This window comes from Scyliorhinus canicula, chromosome 16, assembly GCF_902713615.1.
Source record: "Scyliorhinus canicula chromosome 16, sScyCan1.1, whole genome shotgun sequence".
Taxonomy (NCBI): Eukaryota; Metazoa; Chordata; class Chondrichthyes; order Carcharhiniformes; family Scyliorhinidae; genus Scyliorhinus; species Scyliorhinus canicula.
Window position 1 is genome coordinate 79,893,267 of NC_052161.1, and position 22,675 is coordinate 79,915,941.

The 22,675-nt window shown below is 52.2% G+C and overlaps 1 protein-coding gene across 1 annotated transcript in view; it reads left to right on the top strand.

Annotated features, from left to right (window-relative positions):
- The first annotated feature begins 424 nt into the window (after window positions 1-424).
- The window catches only part of tacr2 (tachykinin receptor 2), a 214,556-nt gene continuing 192,305 nt past the window's right edge, over window positions 425-22,675 (top strand). Inside the window, exon 1 of the mRNA XM_038773776.1 lies at window positions 425-876. Coding sequence (XP_038629704.1) covers window positions 491-876 — 386 coding nt within the window. The 5' untranslated portion in view covers window positions 425-490. The remainder of the gene's footprint in view (window positions 877-22,675) is intronic.

The window sequence follows — 22,675 nt, forward strand, 5'->3', positions numbered from 1 at the left end:
GAGGACAGTGAGTTGGGTGTGTGTTTGCTGACAGTGAGTGGGAGGACAGTGAGTTGGGTGTGTGTTGGCTGACAGTGAGTGTGAGGATAGTGAGTTGGGTGTGTGTTGGCTGACAGTGAGTGTGAGGACAGTGAGTTGGGTTTGTGTTTGGTGACAGTGAGTGTGAGGACAGTGAGTTGGGTGTGTGTTTAGTGACAGTGAGTGCGAGGACAGTGAGTTGGGTGTGTGTTTGGTGACAGTGAGTGTGAGGACAGTGAGTTGGGTGTGTGTTTAGTGACAGTGAGTGCGAGGACAGTGAGTTGGGTGTGTGTTTGGTGACAGTGAGTGTGAGGACAGTGAGTTGGGTGTGTGTTTAGTGACAGTGAGTGCGAGGACAGTGAGTTGGGTGTGTGTTTGGTGACAGAGTATTGGACAGCCAGTTGAGCTGGGTTGGGCTATTTGAGAGGTTGGCGGGCGCTCTGAGCTCTGGCTTGGGGTGAACGTGTTGGGAATGAGCAGTGAAGTTGCAGCGGGTGCGAATGGGACTGAAGCCAGTGGCAATGGCACCGCGGGCAATGTGTTTGCCCAGCCAGCCTGGCAGGTGTGTCTCTGGGCTCTCGCTTACTCGGCTATCGTGCTAACCGCTGTGTGCGGCAATGTGATTGTCGTTTGGATCGTTCTTGCTCATCGGAAGATGCGAACCGTCACCAACTACTTTCTGCTCAGCCTGGCGGTGGCAGACGCAGCCATGGCCGCTTTTAACACGGCTTTCAACTTCATCTACGCCGTTCACAATGACTGGTACTTCGGATTGCATTACTGCCGCTTCCATAACCTGGTGCCTATCACTGCCGTGTTCGCAGCTCTCTACTCTATGACAGCGATCGCCCTGGACAGGTAAGGAGCAGAGACTGGGACAGCCACAGCCGGACTAACCCGGGACAGCCGCACCAGAACTAACCCGGGACAGACACACCCGGGACTAACCCAGGAAAGCCCCTGCCCGGGTCTAACCTAGGAAAGCCCCTACCCGGGACTAACCCAGGAAAGCACCGTCCCGGGACTAACCCGGGAAAGCCCCTGCCCGGGACTAACCCAGGAAAGCACCGTCCCGGGACTAACCCGGGAAAGCCACTACCCGGGACTAACCCGGGAAAGCCCCTGCCCGGGACTAACCCAGGAAAGCCCCCACCCGGGACTAACCCGGGAAAGCCACTACCCAGGAAAGCCACTACCCGGGACTAACCCAGGAAAGCCACTACCCAGGAAAGCCACTACCCGGGACTAACCCAGGAAAGCCACTACCCGGGACTAACCCAGGAAAGCCACTACCCGGGACTAACCCGGGAAAGCCCCCGCCCGGGACTAACTCGGGAAAGCCCCTGCCCGGGACTAACTCGGGAAAGCCCCTGCCCGGGAATAACCTGGGAAAGCCCCTGTCCAGGGCTAACCCAGGAAAGCCCCTGCCCGGGACTAACCCAGGAAAGCCACTACCCGGGACTAACCCAGGAAAGCCCCTGCCCGGGACTAACCCGGGAAAGCCCCTACCTGGGACTAACCCCGGAAAGCCACTACCCGGGACTAACCCGGGAAAGCCCCTGCCCGGGACTAACCCGGGAAAGCACCTACCCTGGATTAACCCAGGAAAGCACCTGCCCGGGGCTAACCCGGGAAAACCCCGACCCGGGACTAACCCGGGAAAGCCCCTGCCAGGGACTAACCCAGGAAAGCCCCGACCCGGGACTAACCCGGGAAAGCCACTACCCAGGAAAGCCACTACCCGGGACTAACCCAGGAAAGCCACTACCCGGGACTAACCCAGGAAAGCCACTACCCAGGAAAGCCACTACCCGGGACTAACCCAGGAAAGCCCCTGCCAGGGACTAACCCAGGAAAGCCCCGACCCGGGACTAACCCAGGAAAGCCCCTGCCCGGGACTAAGAACATAGGAATATAAGAACTAGGAGCAGGAGTAGGCCATCTGGCCCCTCGAGCCTGCTCCGCCATTCAATGAAATCATGGCTGATCTTTTGTGGACTCAGCTCCACTTTCCGACCCGAACACCATAACCCTTAATCCCTTTTTTCTTCAAAAACCTATCTATCTTTACCTTAAAAACATGTAATGAAGGAGCCTCAACTGCTTCACTGGGCAAGGAATTCCATAGATTCACAACCCTGTGGGTGAAGAAGTTCCTCCTAAACTCAGTCCTAAATCTACTTCCCCTTATTTTGAGGCTATGCCCCCTAGTTCTGCTTTCACCCGCCAGTGGAAACAACCTGCCCGCATCTATCCTATCTATTCCCTTCATAATTTTAAATGTTTCGATAAGATCCCACCTCATTCTTCTAAATTCCAACGAGTACAGCCCCAGTCTACTCAACCTCTCCTCATAATCCAACCCCTTCAGCTCTGGGATTGACCTCGTGAATCTCCTCTGCATACCCTCCAGTGCCAGTACGTCCTTTCTCAAGTAAGGAGACCAAAACTGAACACAATACTCCAGGTGTGGCCTCACTAACACCTTATACAATTGCAGCATTACCTCCCTAGTCTTAAACTCCATCCCTTTAGCAATGAAAGACAAAATTCCATTTAAGACCATAAGACCATAAGACATAGGAGTGGAAGTAAGGCCATTCGGCCCACCGAGTCCACTCCGCCATTCAATCATGGCTGATGGGCATTAAAACTCCACCTACCAGCATTCTCCCCGTAGCCCTTAATTCCTTGCGACATCAAGAATTTATCTATCTCTGCCTTGAAGCCATTTAGCGTCCCGGCCTCCACTGCACTCCGCGGCAATGAATTCCACAGGCCCACCACTCTCTGGCTGAAGAAATGTCTCCGCATTTCTGTTCTGAATTTACCCCCTCTAATTCTAAGGCTGTGCCCACGGGTCCTCGTCTCCTCGCCTAACGGAAACAGTTTCTTTGCGTCCACCCTTTCTAAGCCATGTATTATCTTGTAAGTTTCTATTAGATCTCCCCTTAACCTTCTAAACTCCAATGAATACAATCCCAGGATCCTCAGCCGTTCATCATATGTTAGACCCGCCATTCCAGGGATCATCCGTGTGAATCTCCGCTGGACACGCTCCAGTGCCAGTATGTCCTTCCTGAGATGTGGGGCCCAAAACTGGACACAGTACTCCAAATGGGGCCTAACCAGAGCCTTATAAAGGCTCAGTAGCACATCGCTGCTTTTATAATCCAACCCTCACCTGTTGCACCTGTAAAGCAACTTTCTGTGACTCATGCACTAGCACACCCAGGTCTCTCTGCACAGCAGCATGCTTTAATTATTTTATTGTTTAAATAATAATCCCGTTTGCTGTTATTCCTACCAAAATGGATAACCTCACATTTGTCAACATTGTATTCCATTTGCCAGACCCTAGCCCATTAACTTAACCTATCCAAATCACTCTGCAGACTAACCCGGGAAGTCCCTACCCGGGACTAACCCAGGAAAGCCCCTTCCCGGGACTAACCCGGGAAACCCCTGCCCGGGACCAACCCGGGAAAGCCACTACCCGGGACTAACCCGGGAAAGCCCTGACCCGGGACTAACCCAGGAAACCCCTGCCAGGGACTAACCCAGGAAAGCACCTACCCGGGACTAACCCAGGAAAGCACCGTCCCGGGACTAACCCGGGAAAGCCCCTACCCAGGACAAACCCAGGAAAGCACCGTACCGGGACTAACCCGGGAAAGCCCCTGCCCGGGACTATCCCAGGAAAGCCCCCGCCCGGGCTAACCCAGGAAAGCTACTACCCGGGACTAACCCAGGAAAGCCCCTGCCCAGGACTAACCCGGGAAAGCCCCTGCCCAGGACTAACCCCGGAAAGCCCCTACCCGGGACTAACCCAGGAAACCCCTGCCCGGGGCTAACCTGGGAAAACCCCGACCCGGGACTAACCCAGGAAAGCCCCTGCCCGGGACTAAGAACATAGGAATATAAGAACTAGGAGCAGGAGTAGGCCATCTGGCCCCTCGAGCCTGCTCCGCCATTCAATGAAATCATGGCTGATCTTTTGTGGACTCAGCTCCACTTTCCGGCCCGAACACCATAACCCTTAATCCCTTTTTTCTTCAAAAACCTATCTATCTTTACCTTAAAAACATGTAATGAAGGAGCCTCAACTGCTTCACTGGGCAAGGAATTCCATAGATTCACAACCCTGTGGGTGAAGAAGTTCCTCCTAAACTCAGTCCTAAATCTACTTCCCCTTATTTTGAGGCTATGCCCCCTAGTTCTGCTTTCACCCGCCAGTGGAAACAACCTGCCCGCATCTATCCTATCTATTCCCTTCATAATTTTAAATGTTTCGATAAGATCCCCCCTCATTCTTCTAAATTCCAACGAGTACAGTCCCAGTCTACTCAACCTCTCCTCATAATCCAACCCCTTCAGCTCTGGGATTGACCTCGTGAATCTCCTCTGCATACCCTCCAGTGCCAGTACGTCCTTTCTCAAGTAAGGAGACCAAAACTGAACACAATACTCCAGGTGTGGCCTCACTAACACCTTATACAATTGCAGCATTACCTCCCTAGTCTTAAACTCCATCCCTTTAGCAATGAAAGACAAAATTCCATTTAAGACCATAAGACCATAAGACATAGGAGTGGAAGTAAGGCCATTCGGCCCACCGAGTCCACTCCGCCATTCAATCATGGCTGATGGGCATTAAAACTCCACCTACCAGCATTCTCCCCGTAGCCCTTAATTCCTTGCGACATCAAGAATTTATCTATCTCTGCCTTGAAGCCATTTAGCGTCCTGGCCTCCACTGCACTCCGCGGCAATGAATTCCACAGGCCCACCACTCTCTGGCTGAAGAAATGTCTCCGCATTTCTGTTCTGAATTTACCCCCTCTAATTCTAAGGCTGTGCCCACGGGTCCTCGTCTCCTCGCCTAACGGAAACAGTTTCTTTGCGTCCACCCTTTCTAAGCCATGTATTATCTTGTAAGTTTCTATTAGATCTCCCCTTAACCTTCTAAACTCCAATGAATACAATCCCAGGATCCTCAGCCGTTCATCATATGTTAGACCCGCCATTCCAGGGATCATCCGTGTGAATCTCCGCTGGACACGCTCCAGTGCCAGTATGTCCTTCCTGAGATGTGGGGCCCAAAACTGGACACAGTACTCCAAATGGGGCCTAACCAGAGCCTTATAAAGGCTCAGTAGCACATCGCTGCTTTTATAATCCAACCCTCACCTGTTGCACCTGTAAAGCAACTTTCTGTGACTCATGCACTAGCACACCCAGGTCTCTCTGCACAGCAGCATGCTTTAATTATTTTATTGTTTAAATAATAATCCCGTTTGCTGTTATTCCTACCAAAATGGATAACCTCACATTTGTCAACATTGTATTCCATTTGCCAGACCCTAGCCCATTAACTTAACCTATCCAAATCACTCTGCAGACTAACCCGGGAAAGTCCCTACCCGGGACTAACCCAGGAAAGCCCCTTCCCGGGACTAACCCGGGAAACCCCTGCCCGGGACCAACCCGGGAAAGCCACTACCCGGGACTAACCCGGGAAAGCCCTGACCCGGGACTAACCCAGGAAACCCCTGCCAGGGACTAACCCAGGAAAGCACCTACCCGGGACTAACCCAGGAAAGCACCGTCCCGGGACTAACCCGGGAAAGCCCCTACCCGGGACTAACCCGGGAAAGCCACTACCCGGGACTAACCGGCGAAAGCCTCTGCCCAGGACTAACCCGGGAAAGCCCCTGCCCGGGACTAACCCAGGAAAGCCCCTATCCGGGACTAACCTAGGAAAGCACCGTCCCGGGACTAACCCGGGAAAGCCCCTACCCGGGACTAACCCGGGAGAGCAACTACCCAGGACAAACCCAGGAAAGCACCGTACCGGGACTAACCCGGGAAAGCCCCTGCCCGGGACTATCCCAGGAAAGCCCCCGCCCGGGCTAACCCAGGAAAGCTACTACCCGGGACTAACCCAGGAAAGCCCCTGCCCAGGACTAACCCGGGAAAGCCCCTGCCCAGGACTAACCCCGGAAAGCCCCTACCCGGGACTAACCCAGGAAACCCCTGCCCGGGGCTAACCTGGGAAAACCCCGACCCGGGACTAACCCAGGAAAGCCCCTGCCCGGGACTAAGAACATAGGAATATAAGAACTAGGAGCAGGAGTAGGCCATCTGGCCCCTCGAGCCTGCTCCGCCATTCAATGAAATCATGGCTGATCTTTTGTGGACTCAGCTCCACTTTCCGGCCCGAACACCATAACCCTTAATCCCTTTTTTCTTCAAAAACCTATCTATCTTTACCTTAAAAACATGTAATGAAGGAGCCTCAACTGCTTCACTGGGCAAGGAATTCCATAGATTCACAACCCTGTGGGTGAAGAAGTTCCTCCTAAACTCAGTCCTAAATCTACTTCCCCTTATTTGAGGCTATGCCCCCTAGTTCTGCTTTCACCCGCCAGTGGAAACAACCTGCCCGCATCTATCCTATCTATTCCCTTCATAATTTTAAATGTTTCGATAAGATCCCCCCTCATTCTTCTAAATTCCAACGAGTACAGTCCCAGTCTACTCAACCTCTCCTCGTAATCCAACCCCTTCAGCTCTGGGATTGACCTCGTGAATCTCCTCTGCACACCCTCCAGTGCCAGTATGTCCTTTCTCAAGTAAGGAGACCAAAACTGAACACAATACTCCAGGTGTGGCCTCACTAACACCTTATACAATTGCAGCATTACCTCCCTAGTCTTAAACTCCATCCCTCTAGCAATGAAGGACAAAATTACATTTGCCTTCTTAATCACCTGTTGCACCTGTAAAGCAACTTTCTGTGACTCATGCACTAGCACACCCAGGTCTCTGCACAGCAGCATGCTTTAATATTTTATTGTTTAAATAATAATCCCGTTTGCTGTTATTCCTACCAAAATGTATAACCTCACATTTGTCAACATTGTATTCCATTTGCCAGACCCTAGCCCATTAACTTAACCTATCTAAATCACTCTGAAGACTAACCCGGGAAAGCCCCTACCCGGGACAAACCCAGGAAAGCCCCTGCCCGGGACTAACCCGGGAAAACCCCTGCCCAGGACCAACCCGGGAAAGCCACTACCCGGGACTAACCCGGGAAAGCCCTGACCCGGGACTAACCCAGGAAACCCCCTGCCAGGCACTAACCCAGGAAAGCCCCTGCCAGGGACTAACCCGGGAAAGCCGCCGCCCGGGACTAACCCGGGAAAGCCATTACCCGGGACTAACCCGGGAAAGCCACTACCCAGGACTAACCACGGAAAGCCCCTGCCCAGGACTAACCCAGGAAAGCCCCTACCCGGGACTAACCCGGGAAAGCCCCTACCCTGAAACTAACCCGGGAAAGCCCCTACCTGGGACTAACCCAGGAAACCCCCTGCCAGGCACTAACCCAGGAAAGCCCCTGCCAGGGACTAACCCAGGAAAGCCGCCGCCCGGGACTAACCCGGGAAAGCCATTACCCGGGACTAACCCGGAAAAGCCACTACCTGGGACTAACCATGGAAAGCCCCCACCCAGGACTAACCCAGGAAAGCCCCTACCCGGGACTAACCCAGGAAAGCCACTACCCTGAAACTAACCCGGGAAAGCCCCTACCCGGGACTAACCCGGGAAAGCCCCTGCCCGGGACTAACCCAGGAAGGCCCCTACCCGGGACTAACCCGGGAAAGCCCCTACCCAGGACTAACCCAGGAAAGCCCCTGCCCGGGACTAACCCAGGAAAGCCCCTGCCCGGGACTAACCCAGGAAGGCCCCTACCCGGGACTAACCCAGGAAAGCCACTACCCTGAAACTAACCCAGGAAAGCCCCTGCCCGGGACGAACCCCGGAAAGCCACTGCCCAGGACTAACCCGGGAAAGCCCCTGCCCGGGACTAACCCAGGAAAGCCCCCGCCCGGGCTAACCCAGGAAAGCACCGTCCCTGGACGAACCCGGGAAAGCTCTGGCCCGGGACTAACCCGGGAAAGCAACTACCCGGGACTAACCCAGGAAAGCAACTACCCGGGACTAATCCAGGAAAGCACAGTCCCGGGACTAATCCAGGAAAGCCACTACCCGGGACTAACCCGGCAAAGCCACTACCCGGGACTAACCCAGGAAAGCCCCTGCCAGGGACTAACCCAGGAAAGCCCCTGCCGGGACTAACCCGGGAAAGCCCCTGCCCGGGACTAACCCGGGAAAGCCCCTGCCCGGGACTAACCCGGGAAAGCCCCTGCCCGGGACTAACCCGGGAAAGCCCCTACCCGGGACTAACCCAGGAAAGTACCGTCCCGGGACTAACCCGGGAAAGCCACTACCCGGGACTAACCCGGGAAAGACCCTACCCTGGACTAACCCAGGAAAGCCCCTGCCGGGACTAACCCGGGAAAGCCCCTGCCCGGGACTAACCCGGGAAAGCCCCTGCCCGGGACTAACCCAGGAAAGCCCCTGCCCGGGACTAACCCGGGAAAGCCCCTACCCGGGACTAACCCAGGAAAGCACCGTCATGGGACTAACCCGGGAAAGCACCGTCCCGGGACTAACCCAGGAAAGCATCGTACCGGGACTAACCCGGGAAAGCCCCTACCCGGGACTAACCCAGGAAAGCCCCTATCCGGGACTAACCCGGGAAAGCCACTACCCGAGACTAACCCGGGAAAGCCCTGACCCGGGACTAACCCGGGAAAGCCCCTATCCGGGACTAACCCAGGAAAGCACCGTCCCGGGACTAACCCGGGAAAGCCCCTACCCGGGACTAACCCAGGAAAGCAACTACCCGGGACTAACCCAGGAAAGCATCGTACCGGGACTAACCCGGGAAAGCCCCTACCCGGGACTAACCCAGGAAAGCCCCTATCCGGGACTAACCCGGGAAAGCCACTACCCGGGACTAACCCGGGAAAGCCCCTGCTCGGGACTAACCTGGGAAAGCCACTACCCAAGACTAACCCGGGAAAGCCCCTGCTCGGGACTAACCCGGGAAAGCCACTACCCAAGACTAACCCGGGAAAGCCCTGACCCGGGACTAACCCGGGAAAGCCCCTGCTCGGGACTAACCTGGGAAAGCCCCTACCTGGGACTAACCCCGGAAAGCCCCTGCCCGGGACTAACCCCGGAAAGCCCCTGCCCGGGACTAACCCCGGAAAGCCCCTGCCCGGGACTAACCCCGGAAAGCCCCTATCCGGGACTACTCCGGGAAATCCACTATCCGAAACTAACCCGGGAAAGCCACTACCCGGGACTATCCCGGGAAAGCCCCCGCCCGGGCTAACCCAGGAAAGCCCCTACCCGGGACTAACCCGGGAAAGCCCCGACCCGGGACTAACCCGGGAAAGCCACTACCTGGGACTAACCCGGGAAAGCCTCTACCCGGGACTAACCCAGGAAAGCCCCTGCCCGGGACTAACCCGGGAAAGCCCCTTCCTGGGACTAACCCAGGAAAGCACCGTCCCGGGACTAACCCGGGAAAGCCAGTACCCGGGACTAACCCAGGAAAGCCCCCACCCGGGACTAACCCAGGAAAGCTCCTACCCGTGACTAACCCAGAAAAGCCCCCACCCGGGACTAACCCAGGAAAGCCCCTACCCGGGACTAACCCAGGAAATCTCCTACCCGGGACTAACCCAGAAAAGCCCCTACCCGGGACTAATCCGGGAAAGCCCCTACCCGGAACTAACCCAGGAAAGCTCCTACCCGTGACTAACCCGGGAAAGCCCCTGCCCGTGACTAACCCGGGAAAGCCTCTGCCCGGGATTAACCCGGGATAGCTCTTACCCTGAAGCACCATTGAAAGGAGATGGGACCAGGAACAGTTAACTTTTCATTCTGGTCTGTAATCTATTTCAAGCTGTACCTTCCCGGCTGGTTTCAGTCCCGTTTCCTGATTGGTTCTGCGGAGTTTTGAGTTTTGAAATTAGTTCCAACCTCTGTTTAAAGCAGGAATTAAATATCCTATTGAAGATCACACGACAACATCAACAAGTGGAACTGATTTCTCATTTATTCAGAGAATGGGGTTACTGTCCTCTTTCTACCTCCTGTCCGAACTATTGTGCTGTCCTCGTCCTGTTCTGGCACAATCGGTGAAGTTGCCTCACGGTGATTGTTCACTTTGACTGGAAAACTTGTCAGAAAGTGGGAGGGTAACATATTTCTCCAGTGAGCAATGATACCAAACCCAATAAACGTCACTGTCCGAGACCAAGCAGTCAAGCGATTCACCAATCAATACTGAAATGATATTCTTGCAAATTGGGAAATTAAACTCAGTAACTTGATGCCAAAATTAATTTAAACCTATTATTGAGAGGCAGCTTTCCTACTGTAACTAAGCAATGAGGTGTGCCAACCTTCAGTGAATCCAGTGCCACAATCGATTTTATCTTTGATAAATCTCTATGATGAACCATTCTCCGAGAGATAATTTCATCAGGATCAGTAGAATCTGATTCACTACCATTGACACTTGCTATGTGATCAATGCCTGTCAACATTTCCTTCTCTGAGACATTAATTGTCCAATGTCTTTTCCTAACTCCCACAAGCCCTACCGTCTGCATCTCATGTGTGATCTGTAGTACTTCCCTCGGACTCTCTGTAATCATGGGTAAAGCTACCACCTTCACACCTGCCAAATCATTCCCCAAAAGCAAGTCTACTCCGTCAACTGGGAATTGCTTAACCACTTCGACAACTATTGAGCCTGACAGTAAATCACACTCCAATTGTACTTTATACAATGGAACTCAGGTCTCCTAAGCCCAGTTAAAGCTACAGTCTGTCCTGTAGTACATAAAACACAGAACAGTACAGCACAGTACAGGCCCTTCAGCCCACAATGTTGTGCCGACCATTTATCCTAATCTGAGATCAACCTAATCTACACCCCTTCAATTTACTGCTGTCCATGTGCCTGTCTAAGAGTCGCTTAAATGTCCCTAATGACTCTGACTCCACCACCTCTGCTGGCAGTGCATTCCACACACCTACCACTCTCTGTGTAAAGAACCTGCCTCTGACATCTCCCCTATACCTTCCTTCAATCACCTTAAAATTATGTCCCCTCATATGACCATGGGGCAGCACGGTAGCAGTGGGGCAGCCCGGTAGCATGGTGGTTAGCATAAATGCTTCACAGCTCCAGGGTCCCAGGTTCGATTCCCGGCTGGGCCACTGTCTGTGCGGAGTCTGCACGTCCTCCCCGCGTGTGCGTGGGTTTCCTCCGGGTGCTCCGGTTTCCTCCCACAGTCCAAAGATGTGCGGGTTAGGTGGATTGGCTATGCTAAATTGCCCTTAGTGTCCTAAAAAATAAGGTTAATGGGGGTGGGGGTGTTGTTGGGTTACTGGTATAGGGTGGATACGTTGATTTGAGTAGGGTGATCATTGCTCGGCACAGCATCGAGGGCCGAAGGGCCTGTTCTGTGCTGTACTGTTCTATGTTCTATGTTCATGTCAGCCATTTCCACCCTGGGGAAAAGTCTCTGGCTATCCACTCTATCCATGCCTCTCATCACCTTGTACACTTCTATCAAGTCACCTCTCGGTCTTCTTCGCTCCAGTGAGGGCAGCACGGTAGCATTGTGGATAGCATAAATGCTTCACAGCTCCAGGGTCCCAGGTACGATTCCGGCTTGGGTCACTGTCTGTGTGGAGTCTGCACATCCTCCCCGTGTGTGCGTGGGTTTCCTCCGGGTGCTCCGGTTTCCTCCCACAGTCCAAAGATGTGCAGGTTAGGTGGATTGGCCATGATAAATTGCCCTTAGCGTCCAAAATTTCCCTCAATGTTGGGTGGGGTTACTGGGTTATGGGGATAGGGTGGGGGTGTTGACCTTGGGCAGTGTGCTCTTTCCAAAAGCCGGTGCAGACTCGATGGGCCGAATGGCCTCCTTCTGCACTGTAAATTCTATGATATAAAATTTTTAAAAAAAAAGTCCTAGTTCCCTCAACCTTTCTTCATAAGGCATGCCCTCCAGTCCAGGCAGCATCCTGATTAATCTCCTCTGTACCCTCTCCAAAGCATCCACATCCTTCCTATAATGAGGGGACCATAACTGGACACAATATTCCAAGTGTGGTCTAACTAGAGTTTTATAAAGCTGCAGCAAAAATTTGCGGCTTTTAAACTCAATCCCCCTGTTAATGAAAGCCAACGCACCATACGCCTTCTTAACAACCCTATCAACTGGGTGGCAACTTTGTGGGATCTATGCATGTGGACCCCAAGATCCTCTGTTCCTCCATACTTCCAAGAATCCTGCCTTTAACCCTGTATTCAGCATTGAAATCCGACCTTCCAAAATGAATCACTTTACATTTATCTAGGTTGAACTCCATCTGCCACTTCTCAGCCCAGCTCTGTACCCTGTCAATGTCCTGTTGTAACCTGCAACAACCCTCAACATTATCTACAACTCCCCCAACCTTCATGTCATCGACAAACTTACTAACCCACCCTTCCACTTACTGAAATCCATATACACCACATCCACTGCCCGACCTTCATCAATGTGTCTCGTCACATCCTCAAAGAATTCAATGAGACTTGTGAGGCGTGACCTGCCCCTCCCAAAGCCATACTGACTATCTTTAATCAAACTATGTTTTTCTAAATAATCATAAATCCTATCTCTCAGAACCCTTTCCAATATTTTGCTCACCACAGACATAAGACTGATGGGTCTATAATTCGCAGGGATTTCCCTATTCCCTTTCTTTAACAGGGTAACAACAATTGGGGCAGCATGGTAGCATTGTGGTTAGTACAATCGCTTCACAGCTCCAGGGTCCCAGGTTCGATCCCAGCTTGGGTCACTGTCTGTGCGGAGTCTGCACATCCTCCCCGTGTGTGCGTGGGTTTCCTCCGGGTGCTCCGGTTTCCTCCCACAGTCCAAAGATATGCAGGTTAGGTGGATTGGCCATGCTAAATTGCCCTTAGTGTCCAAAATTGCCCTTAGTGTTGGGTGGGGTTACTGGGTTATGGGGATAGGGTGGAAGTGTTAACCTTGGGTAGGGTGCTCTTTCCAGGAGCTGGTGCAGACTCGATGGGCCGAATGGCCTCCTTCTGCACTGTAAATTCTATCTATCTATCTATTTAATTGTCTCCCTCCAATCATCCGGTAAAAAGTCTCCACTTGTGTCGTCTTTTCAGAATCTTCTTTGTGACCCCTCTCCTCCCACCCACCCCACCAATACCTTGGACTTTCCTTGCAACTTTCAACATGCTGAATCTTATTACAGCTGGATTTCCAAGTCTCACCTTCACCCTCAGTACCTTCTTTTCTGGTCTGAGTAGGAGATATCACAGTATTCCCAGCTATCCATTCTTTACCTTGACCACCTGCCTTCCTTGCACTCTCCTATTTCCTGTCCTTCCTGGTAGTAAAACGGGGACAGAAACAAAAGGCCGGAAGGGGGAAAGTGTAAGGCAGAGAAGTCATAGTCAAAAATCAAAAAGGGCGACAGTACAAGGTACAGTGACTGAGGGAAGCTCAGTGAATAGGCCCAATAATACTAAAAGGAATAAAACGGGAAGTAAAAACGTAAATGGTAATCAACGCGGCAGGTTGTTACATGAAGATATGGGTTCAACGACAAGGAAAATAAGGAGAAAAGTTAAGAGGAAATATAACTTAGGAGAGGCTACTGATCGAGGTGTTAAGATTCAAAACAGAGGTATAAAAGCCAACATTAGTGTACTTTACCTGAATGCTCATAGTATTCGTAATAAGGTAAATGAGTTGATGGTGCAAATCATCGTGAATGACTATGATTTAGTGGCCATTACTGAAACATGGTTAAAGGATGGTCACGACTGGGATTAAATATCCAAGGGTATCAAACTATTCGGAAGGACAGAGTGGACAGTAAGGGAGGTGATGTTATTTAAGGATGACATCTGGGCAATAGTCAGGGATGACATCGGTGCTATGGAGGATAAGGTTGAATCCATTTGGGTGGAAATCAGGAATAGTAAGGCGAAAAAGTCACCGATAGGAGTAGTCTATCGGCCACCAAATAGTAACGTTATGGTGGGGCAAGCAATAAACAATGAAATAACTGATGTATGTAGAAATGGTACAGCAGTTATCATGGGGGATTTTAATCTACATGTCGATTGGTTTAACCAGGTTGGTCAAGGCAGCCTTGAAGAAGAGTTTATAGAATGTATCGCAATAGTTTCCTCGAACAGTATGTAATGGAACTTACGAGGGAACAAGCGGTCCTAGATCTGGTCCTGTGTAATGAGACAGGATTGATTAATAATCTCATAGTTAGGGAACCTCTCGGAAGGAGCGATCACAATATGGTGGAATTTAAAAAAAGATGGAGGGTGAGAAGGTAAAATCAAACACTAGTGTTTTGTGCTCAAACAAAGGAGGTTACAATGGGATGAGAGAAGAACTAGCTAAGGTAGCCTGGGGGCAAAGACTTTATGGTGAAACAGTTGAGGAACAGTGGAGAACCTTCCAAGCGATTTTTCACAGTGCTCAGCAAAGGTTTATACCAACAAAAAGGAAGGACGGGAGAATGAGGGAAAAGCGACCGCGGATATCTAAGGAAATAAGGGAGAGTATCAAATTGAAGGAAAAAGCATACAAAGTGGCAAAGATTAGTGTGAGACCAGAGGACTGGGAAATCTTTAGGGGGAAACAGAAAGCTACTAAAAAAGCTATAAAGAAGAGTAAGATAGATTATGAGAGTTAACTTGCTAAGAATATAAAAACAGACAGTAAAAGTTTCTACAAATATATTAAACAAAAAAGAGTGGCTAAGGTAAATATTGGTCCTTTAGAGGATGAGAAGGGAGATTTAATAATGGGAGATGAGGAAATGGCCGAGGAACGGAACAGGTTTTTTGGGTCGGTCTTCACAGTGGAAGACACAAATAACATGCCAGTGACTGATGGAAATGAAGCTATGACATCTGAGGACCTTGAGATGATCGTTATCACTAAGGAAGTAGTGATGGGCAAGCTAATGGGGCTAAAGGTAGACAAGTCTCCTGGCCCTGATGGAATGCATCCCAGAGTGCTAAAAGAGATGGCTAAGGAAATTGCAAATGCACTAGTGATAATTTACTCGACTCTGGGGTGGTTCCGGCGGATTGGTAATTAGCAAACGTGACACCACTGTTTAAAAAAGGAGGTAGGCAGAAAGCAGGTCATTATAGGCCCGTGAGCTTATCTTCGGTAGTAGAGAAGATGCTGGAATCTATCATCAAGGAAGAAATAGCGAGGCATCTGGATGGAAATTGTCCCCATTGGGCAGACACAGCATGGGTTCATAAAGGGCAGGTCGTGCCTAACTAATTTAGTGGAATTTTTTGAGGACATTACCAGAGCGGTAGATAACGGGGAGCCAATGGATGTGGTATATCTGGATTTCCATAAAGCCTTTGACAAGGTGCCACACAAAAGGTTGCTGCATAAAATAAAGATGCATGGCATTTCGGGTAAAGTAGTAGCATGGATAGAGGATTGGTTAATTAATAGAAAGCAAAGTGTGGGGATTAATGGGTGTTTCTCTGGTTGGCAATCAGTAGCTAGTGGCGTCCCTCAGGGTTCAGTGTTGGGCCCACAATTGTTCACAATTTACATAGATGATTTGGAGTTGGGGACCAAGGGCAATGTGTCCAAGTTTGCAGACGACACTAAGATGAGTGGTAAAGCGAAAAGTGCGGAGGATACCGGAAGTCTGCAGTGGGATTTGGATAGGTTAAGTGAATGGGCTAGGGTCTGGCAGATGGAATACAATGTTGACAAATGTGAGGTTATCCATTTTGGTAGGAATAACAGCAAAAGGGATTATCATTTAAATGATAAAATATTAAAGCATGCTGCTGTGCAGAGAGACCTGGGTGTGCTAGTGCATGAGTCGCAAAAAGTTGATTTACAGGTGCAACAGGTGATCTTCTGTGAAATTTGGAAGGCCTGTATAAATTTAAATACTGGCTGTAGCTATACTGTATACCCCTGGCTGTACCTAAACTGTTTATTTCCTGGCTGTGCCTATATTCTATACCCCTGGCTGTATCTAAACACTATATCCCCGGCTGTACCTATATTCTATATCCCCCGTCTGGACCTTTACTCTATATCCCCTGGCTGTTCCTATGCACTATATCCCTGGCTGCAGCTGTGCTCTATACCACTGGCTTTACCTATACTCTATATCCCCTGGCTGAGCCTATACTCTATATCCCCTAGCTGACCCTATGCTCTATATCCCCTTGCTGTACCTATAATCTATATCCCCCGGCTCTACCTATACTCTATATCCCCTGACTGTACCTATACTCTATATCCCTGGCTGTATCTATACTCTATACCACTGGCAGTACCTATACTGTATATCCCTGGCTGTACCTATACTCTATTTCCCCTGGCTGTACATATACTCTATATCCCTGGCAGTACCTATACTCTATATCCCCTGGCTGAACGCTGTACCTATACTCTATATCCCCTGGCTGTACCTATACCCTATATCCCTGGCTGTACCTATACTCTATATCCCTGGCTGTACCTATACTCTATCTCCCCTGGCTGTACATATACTTTATATCCCTGGCAGTACCTATACTCTATATCCCCTGGCTGAACGCTGTACCTATACTCTATATCCCCTGGCTGTACCTATACTCTATATCCCCTGGCTGTACCTATACTCTATATCCCCTGGCTGAACGCTGTACCTATACTCTATATCCCCTGGCTGAACGCTGTACCTATACTCTATATCCCCTGGCTGTACCTATACTCTATATCCCCTGGCTGTACCTATACTCTATATCCCCTGGCTGAACGCTGTACCTATACTCTATATCCCCTGGCTGTACCTATACTCTATATCCCCTGGCTGTACCTATACTCTATATCCCCTGGCTGAATGCTGTACCTATACTCTATATCCCCTGTCTGTATCTTTACTCTATATCCCCCGGCTGTTCCTATGCACTATATCCCTGGCTGCAGCTGTGCTCTATACCACTGGCTTTACCTATACTCTATATCCCCTGGCTGTACCTATACTCTATAACTCCTGGCTGTACCTATACTCTATATCCCCTGGCTGAGCCTATACTCTATATCCCCGAGCTGTAACTATACTCTATATCCCCCGGCTCTATCTATACTCTATATCCCCTGACTGTACCTATACTGTATATACCTGGCTGTACCTATACTCTATACCACTGGCAGTACCTATACTGTATATCCCTGGCTGTACCTATACTCTATCTCCCCTGGCTGTACATATACTCTATATCCCTGGCAGTACCTATACTCTATGTCCCCTGGCTGAACGCTGTACCTATACTCTATATCCCCTGGCTGTACCTATACAGCCAGGATATAAAGTATAGGTACTATCAGGGATATAGAGTTTAGGTACAGCCAGGGATATACAGTATAGGTACAGCCAGGGGATATAGAGTATAGGTACAGCCAGGGGATATAGAGTATAGGTACAGCCAGGGGATATAGAGTATAGGTACAGCCAGGGGATATAGAGTATAGGTACAGCCAGGGGATATAGAGTTTAGGTACAGCCAGGGATATACAGTATAGGTACAGCCAGGGGATATAGAGGAATGCTGTACCTATACTCTATATCCCCTGGCTGTACCTATACTCTATATACCCTGGCTGTACCTGCACTCTCAATCCCCTTGCGGTAACCAAACTCTATTATCCCCTGGCTTAACCTATACTGTATACCCCCTGGCTGTACCTACACTTTATATACCCTGGCTGTACCTATACTCTATATTACCTGGCTGTACCAATACACTATATACACTGGCTGTACCTATATTCTTTCTTTTTTAAAAAATAATTTTTATTGGAAGTTTTTGAAAAATATATAGCAACAGAACAATAATAATAATAATAACAATAATAAAAATAAAAAAAACCCCAGCACCCGTAACAACGCATGGAACGAACTCCCCCCACCCCCCCAAACCCAATAAACAACAAAATAAATTAACAATAAGCAAGTTAACTTAAACAATACCCCCCTGGGACCCCCCTTTCCCCCCTTACTTTCCCCCCTTCCTTTCCCCCCTTCCCCCCTCCCCCCCCTTTCACCGCCCTTTCTCCCCCGCCCCTTTCACCCCCCTTTCACCCCCCTCCCTTCCCCCCTTCTCCCCCCTTCTCCCCCTTCCCCCCTCCTTTCACCCCCCTTCCCCCCTCCTTTCCCCCTTCCTTTCACCCCCTCTTCCCCCCTCCTTTCACCCCCCCTTCCCCCCTCCTTTCCCCCCTCCTTTCACCCCCCTTTCCCCCCTCCTTTCACCCCCCTTTCCCTCCTCCTTTCACCCCCCCTTTCCCCCCTCCTTTCACCCCCCTTTCCCACCTCCTTTCACCCTCCCTTTCCCCCCCTCCTTTCACCCCCCTTTCCCCCTCCTTTCACCCCACCCTTTCCCCCCTCCTTTCACCCCCTTTCCCTCCTCCTTTCACCCCCTTTCCCCCTTCCATTCACCCCCCCTTTCCCCCCTCCTTTCACCCTCCCTTTCCCCCCTCCTTTCACCCCCCTTCCCCCCTCCTTTCACCCCCCTTTCCCCCCCTTCTTTCACCCCCCCTTTCCCACCTCCTTTCACCCCCCTTCCCCCCTTTCCCCCCTCCTTTCACCCCCCTTCCCCCCCCTCCTTTCCCCCTTCCTTTCACCCCCCTTTCCCCCTCCTTTCACCCCCTTTCCCCCCTCCTTTCACCCCCCTTCCCCCCTCCTTTCACCCCCCTTTTCCCCCCTCCTTTCACCCCCCCTTTCCCCCCTCCTTTCACCACCCCTTTCACCCCCTCCTTTCACCCCCCTTCCCCCCCTCCTTTCCCCCTTCCTTTCACCCCCCTTTCCCCCCTCCTTTCACCCCCCCTTTCCCCCCCTCCTTTCACCCCCCCTTTCCCCCCTCCTTTCACCCCCCTTTCCCCCCTCCTTTCACCCCCCCTTCTTTCACCCCCCCTTCCCCCCTCCTTCCTCCTTTCACCCCCCCCCCCTTCACCCCCTTTTTTCACCCTCTTCACCCTCCCCCCCCCCCCCCCCGGCTTGCTGCTGCTGCTGACCTAGTTCCTTATCGTTGAGCCAGAAAGTCGAAGAAAGTCTGCCACCTCCTAAAGAACCCTTGTACCGACCCCTTCAGGGCGAATTTGACCCTCTCCAGCTTAATGAATCCCACCATGTCATTGATCCAGGTCTCCACGCTCGGAGGTCTCGCATCTTTCCACTGCAGCAAGATCCTCCGGCGGGCTACTAGGGACGCAAAGGCCAAAACATCGGCCTCTTTTGCCTCCTGCATTCCCGGCTCCACCCCAACCCCAAATATCGCGAGTCCCCAGCCTGGCTTGACCCTGGACCCTACCATCCTCGACACCGTCCTCGCCACCCCCTGCCAGAATTCCCCCAGTGCCGGGCATGCCCAAAACATTTAGGCATGGTTCGCTGGGCTCCCCGAACACCTAATGCACCTATCCTCACCCCCAAAGAACTTGCTCATCCTCGTCCCGGACATATGAGCCCTGTGCAGTACCTTGAACTGGATGAGGCGAAGCCTCGCACATGAAGAGGAGGAGTTCACCCTCTCCAGGGCGTCCGCCCATGTCCCCTCCTCAATCTGCTCCCCCAGCTCCACTTCCCACTTAGCCTTCAGCTCCTATACCGATGCCTCCTCCACCTCCTGCATCACCTGGTAGATGTCAGACACCTTCCCATCCCCGACCCACACCCCCGAAAGCACCCTATCCCTTACCCCCCGCGGGGGCAGCAAAGGGAACCCCTCCACCTGCCGCCTAGCAAACGCCTTGACCTGAAGGTACCTGAACATATTCCCCGGGGGGAGCTCAAACTTCTCCTCCAGTTCACCCAGGCTCGCAAACCTCCCGTCAATGAACAGGTCTCCCAACTTCGTAATGCCTGCCCTGTGCCACTCCAGGAACCCGCCATCAATGTTCCCCCGCAGCGGGGCCTCCACCGAGCCCCCCACTTCCCCCCTGTGTTGCCTCCACTGCCCCCAAATTTTGAGGGTAGCCGCCACCACCGGGCTCGTAGTGTACCTCGTTGGAGGGAGCGGCAATGGCGCCGTTACCAGTGCCTTCAGGCTCGTGCCATCACAGGACGCCATCTCCAGCCGTTTCCATGCTGCCCCCTTCCCATCCATTACCCACTTGCATACCATCGAGACATTAGCCGCCCAATAGTACCCAGTGGGGTTGGGCAGCGCCAGCCCCCCTCTATCCCTGCCCCGCTCCAAAAAGACCCTCCTCACCCTCGGAGTCCCGTGCGCCCAAACAAATCCCAGAATGCTCCTGTTCACCCTCCTAAAAAAGGCCCTCAGAATGAAAATGGGGAGGCACTGAAACAAAAACAAAAACCTCGGGAGCACCGTCATTTTAACGGACTGTACTCTACCCGCCAACGACAGCGGCAGGATGTCCCACCTTTTAAACTCCTCCTCCATCTGCTCCACCAACCTAGTAAAATTAAGCTTGTGCAGAGTCCCCTAACTCCTAGCCATCTGAACCCCCAAGTACCTAAAACTCCTCACTGCCCTCTTTAGCGGGAGCCTACCAATCCCCTCCTCCTGATCTCCCGGGTGTACAACAAACAGCTCACTCTTGCCCAGGTTCAATTTATAACCCGAGAAATTCCCAAACTCAGCAAGAATCTCCATCACCTCCGGCATTCCCCCCACCGGGTCTGCTACATACAGCAGCAAGTCATCTGCATACAGCGACACTCGGTGCTCCTCCCCACCCGGCACCAGACCCCTCCACCTCCCCAACTCCCTGAGAGCCATGGCAAGAGGCTCAATTGCCAGCGCAAAAAGCAAGGGGGACAGGGGGCACCCCTGCCTCGTCCCACGGTGGAGCCTGAAGTACTCGGACCTCCTCCCATTTGTCACTACATTTGCCATCGGGGCCTCGTACAGCAACCTCACCCATTTAATAAACCCCATCCAAACCTGAACCTCTCTAACACCTCCCACAAGTACCCCCACTCAACCCTATCAAAGGCCTTCTCCGCATCCAATGCCACCACAATCTCCGACTCTCCTTCTGCTGCCGGCATCATTATCACATTTAGCAGCCTTCGCACGTTAGTGTTCAGCTGCCTCCCCTTCACAAAACCCGTCTGATCTTCATGTATCACCCCCGGCACACAGTCCTCTATTCTAGTGGCCAAGATCTTCGCCAGCAACTTGGCGTCCACGTTCAGCAGTGAAATTGGCCTATATGATCCACACTGCAAGGGGTCCTTATCTCGCTTCAGGATCAGGGAAATCAGCGCCCGTGACATCGTTGTGGGCAGAACACCCCCCTCCCATGCCTCGTTAAAGGTCCGAACCAACAGGGGGCCCAACAGGTCCGCGTATTTCTTATAAAATTCAACCGGGAACCCATCTGGTCCCGGCGCCTTCCCCAACTGCATGTGGCCGATCCCTCTGACCAGCTCCTCCATCTCGATCGGCGCCCCCAGTCCCTCCACCTGCTCCTCCTGCACCCTTGGAAATCGCAGCCTGTCCAAAAAGCTCTCCATTCCTCCTCCCACCACCGGCGGATCCGACTGGTACAGTTCCCTGTAGAAGTCCCTAAAGACCCCATTGACCTCTGCCCCCTGCCGCACCACATTCCCACCCCTATCCTTCACTCCACCAATCTCTCTAGCCACGTCCCGCTTGCGAAGCTGATGCGCCAGCATCCTGCTCGCCTTCTCTCCATACTCGTAGACCGCTCCCTGTGCCTTCCTCCACTGTGTCTCCGCCTTTCTGGTGGTCAATAAATCAAACTTGGCCTGCAGGCTACGCAGCTCCCCCAGTAATCCCTCCTCCGGGGCCTCCGCGTACCTCCTATCCACACTCAACAGCTCCTCCACCAGTCTCTCCCTCTCCCTCCTCTCCCCCCTCTCCCTATGGGCTCGGATGGAGATCAGCACCCCCCTCATCACTGCCTTCAGAGCCTCCCACACCATCCCCACCTGGACCTCCCCAGTATCATTGACCTCGAGGTACCAATCGATACATCCCCGGACCCTCCTGCACACCTCCTCATCAGCCAACAACCCCACGTCCAGACGCCAGAGCGGGCGCTGGTCCCGCACCTCCCCCATAGAACATAGAACAGTACAGCACAGAACAGGCCCTTCGGCCCTCGATGTTGTGCCGAGCCATGATCACCCTACTCAAACCCACGTATCCACCCTATACCCGTAACCCAATAACCCCCCCCCCCCCCTTAACCTTACTTTATTAGGACACTACGGGCAATTTAGCATGGCCAATCCACCTAACCCGCACATCTTTGGACCATCTCCAGATCCACCCAATGCGGAGCATGGTCCGAAATCGCTATAGCCGAATATTCGGCCTCCTCCACCCTCGGGACCAGTCCCCTACCCAGGACAAAGAAATCAATACGGGAATAAACCCTGTGCACATGGGAGAAAAAAGAGTACTCCCGAGACCTCGGCCTCCCAAACCTCCAGGGATCCATTCCTCCCATCTGATCCATAAACCCCCTCAACACCGTGGCCGCCGCCGGCCTCCTGCCTGTCCTTGAACTAGAACGATCCAGTAGGGGATCCAGCATCGTATTGAAGTCCCCCCCCATGATCAGTTACCCCACCTCCAGGTCAGGAATGCGGCCCAACATACGCCTCATGAAACCAGCATCATCCCAATTTGGGG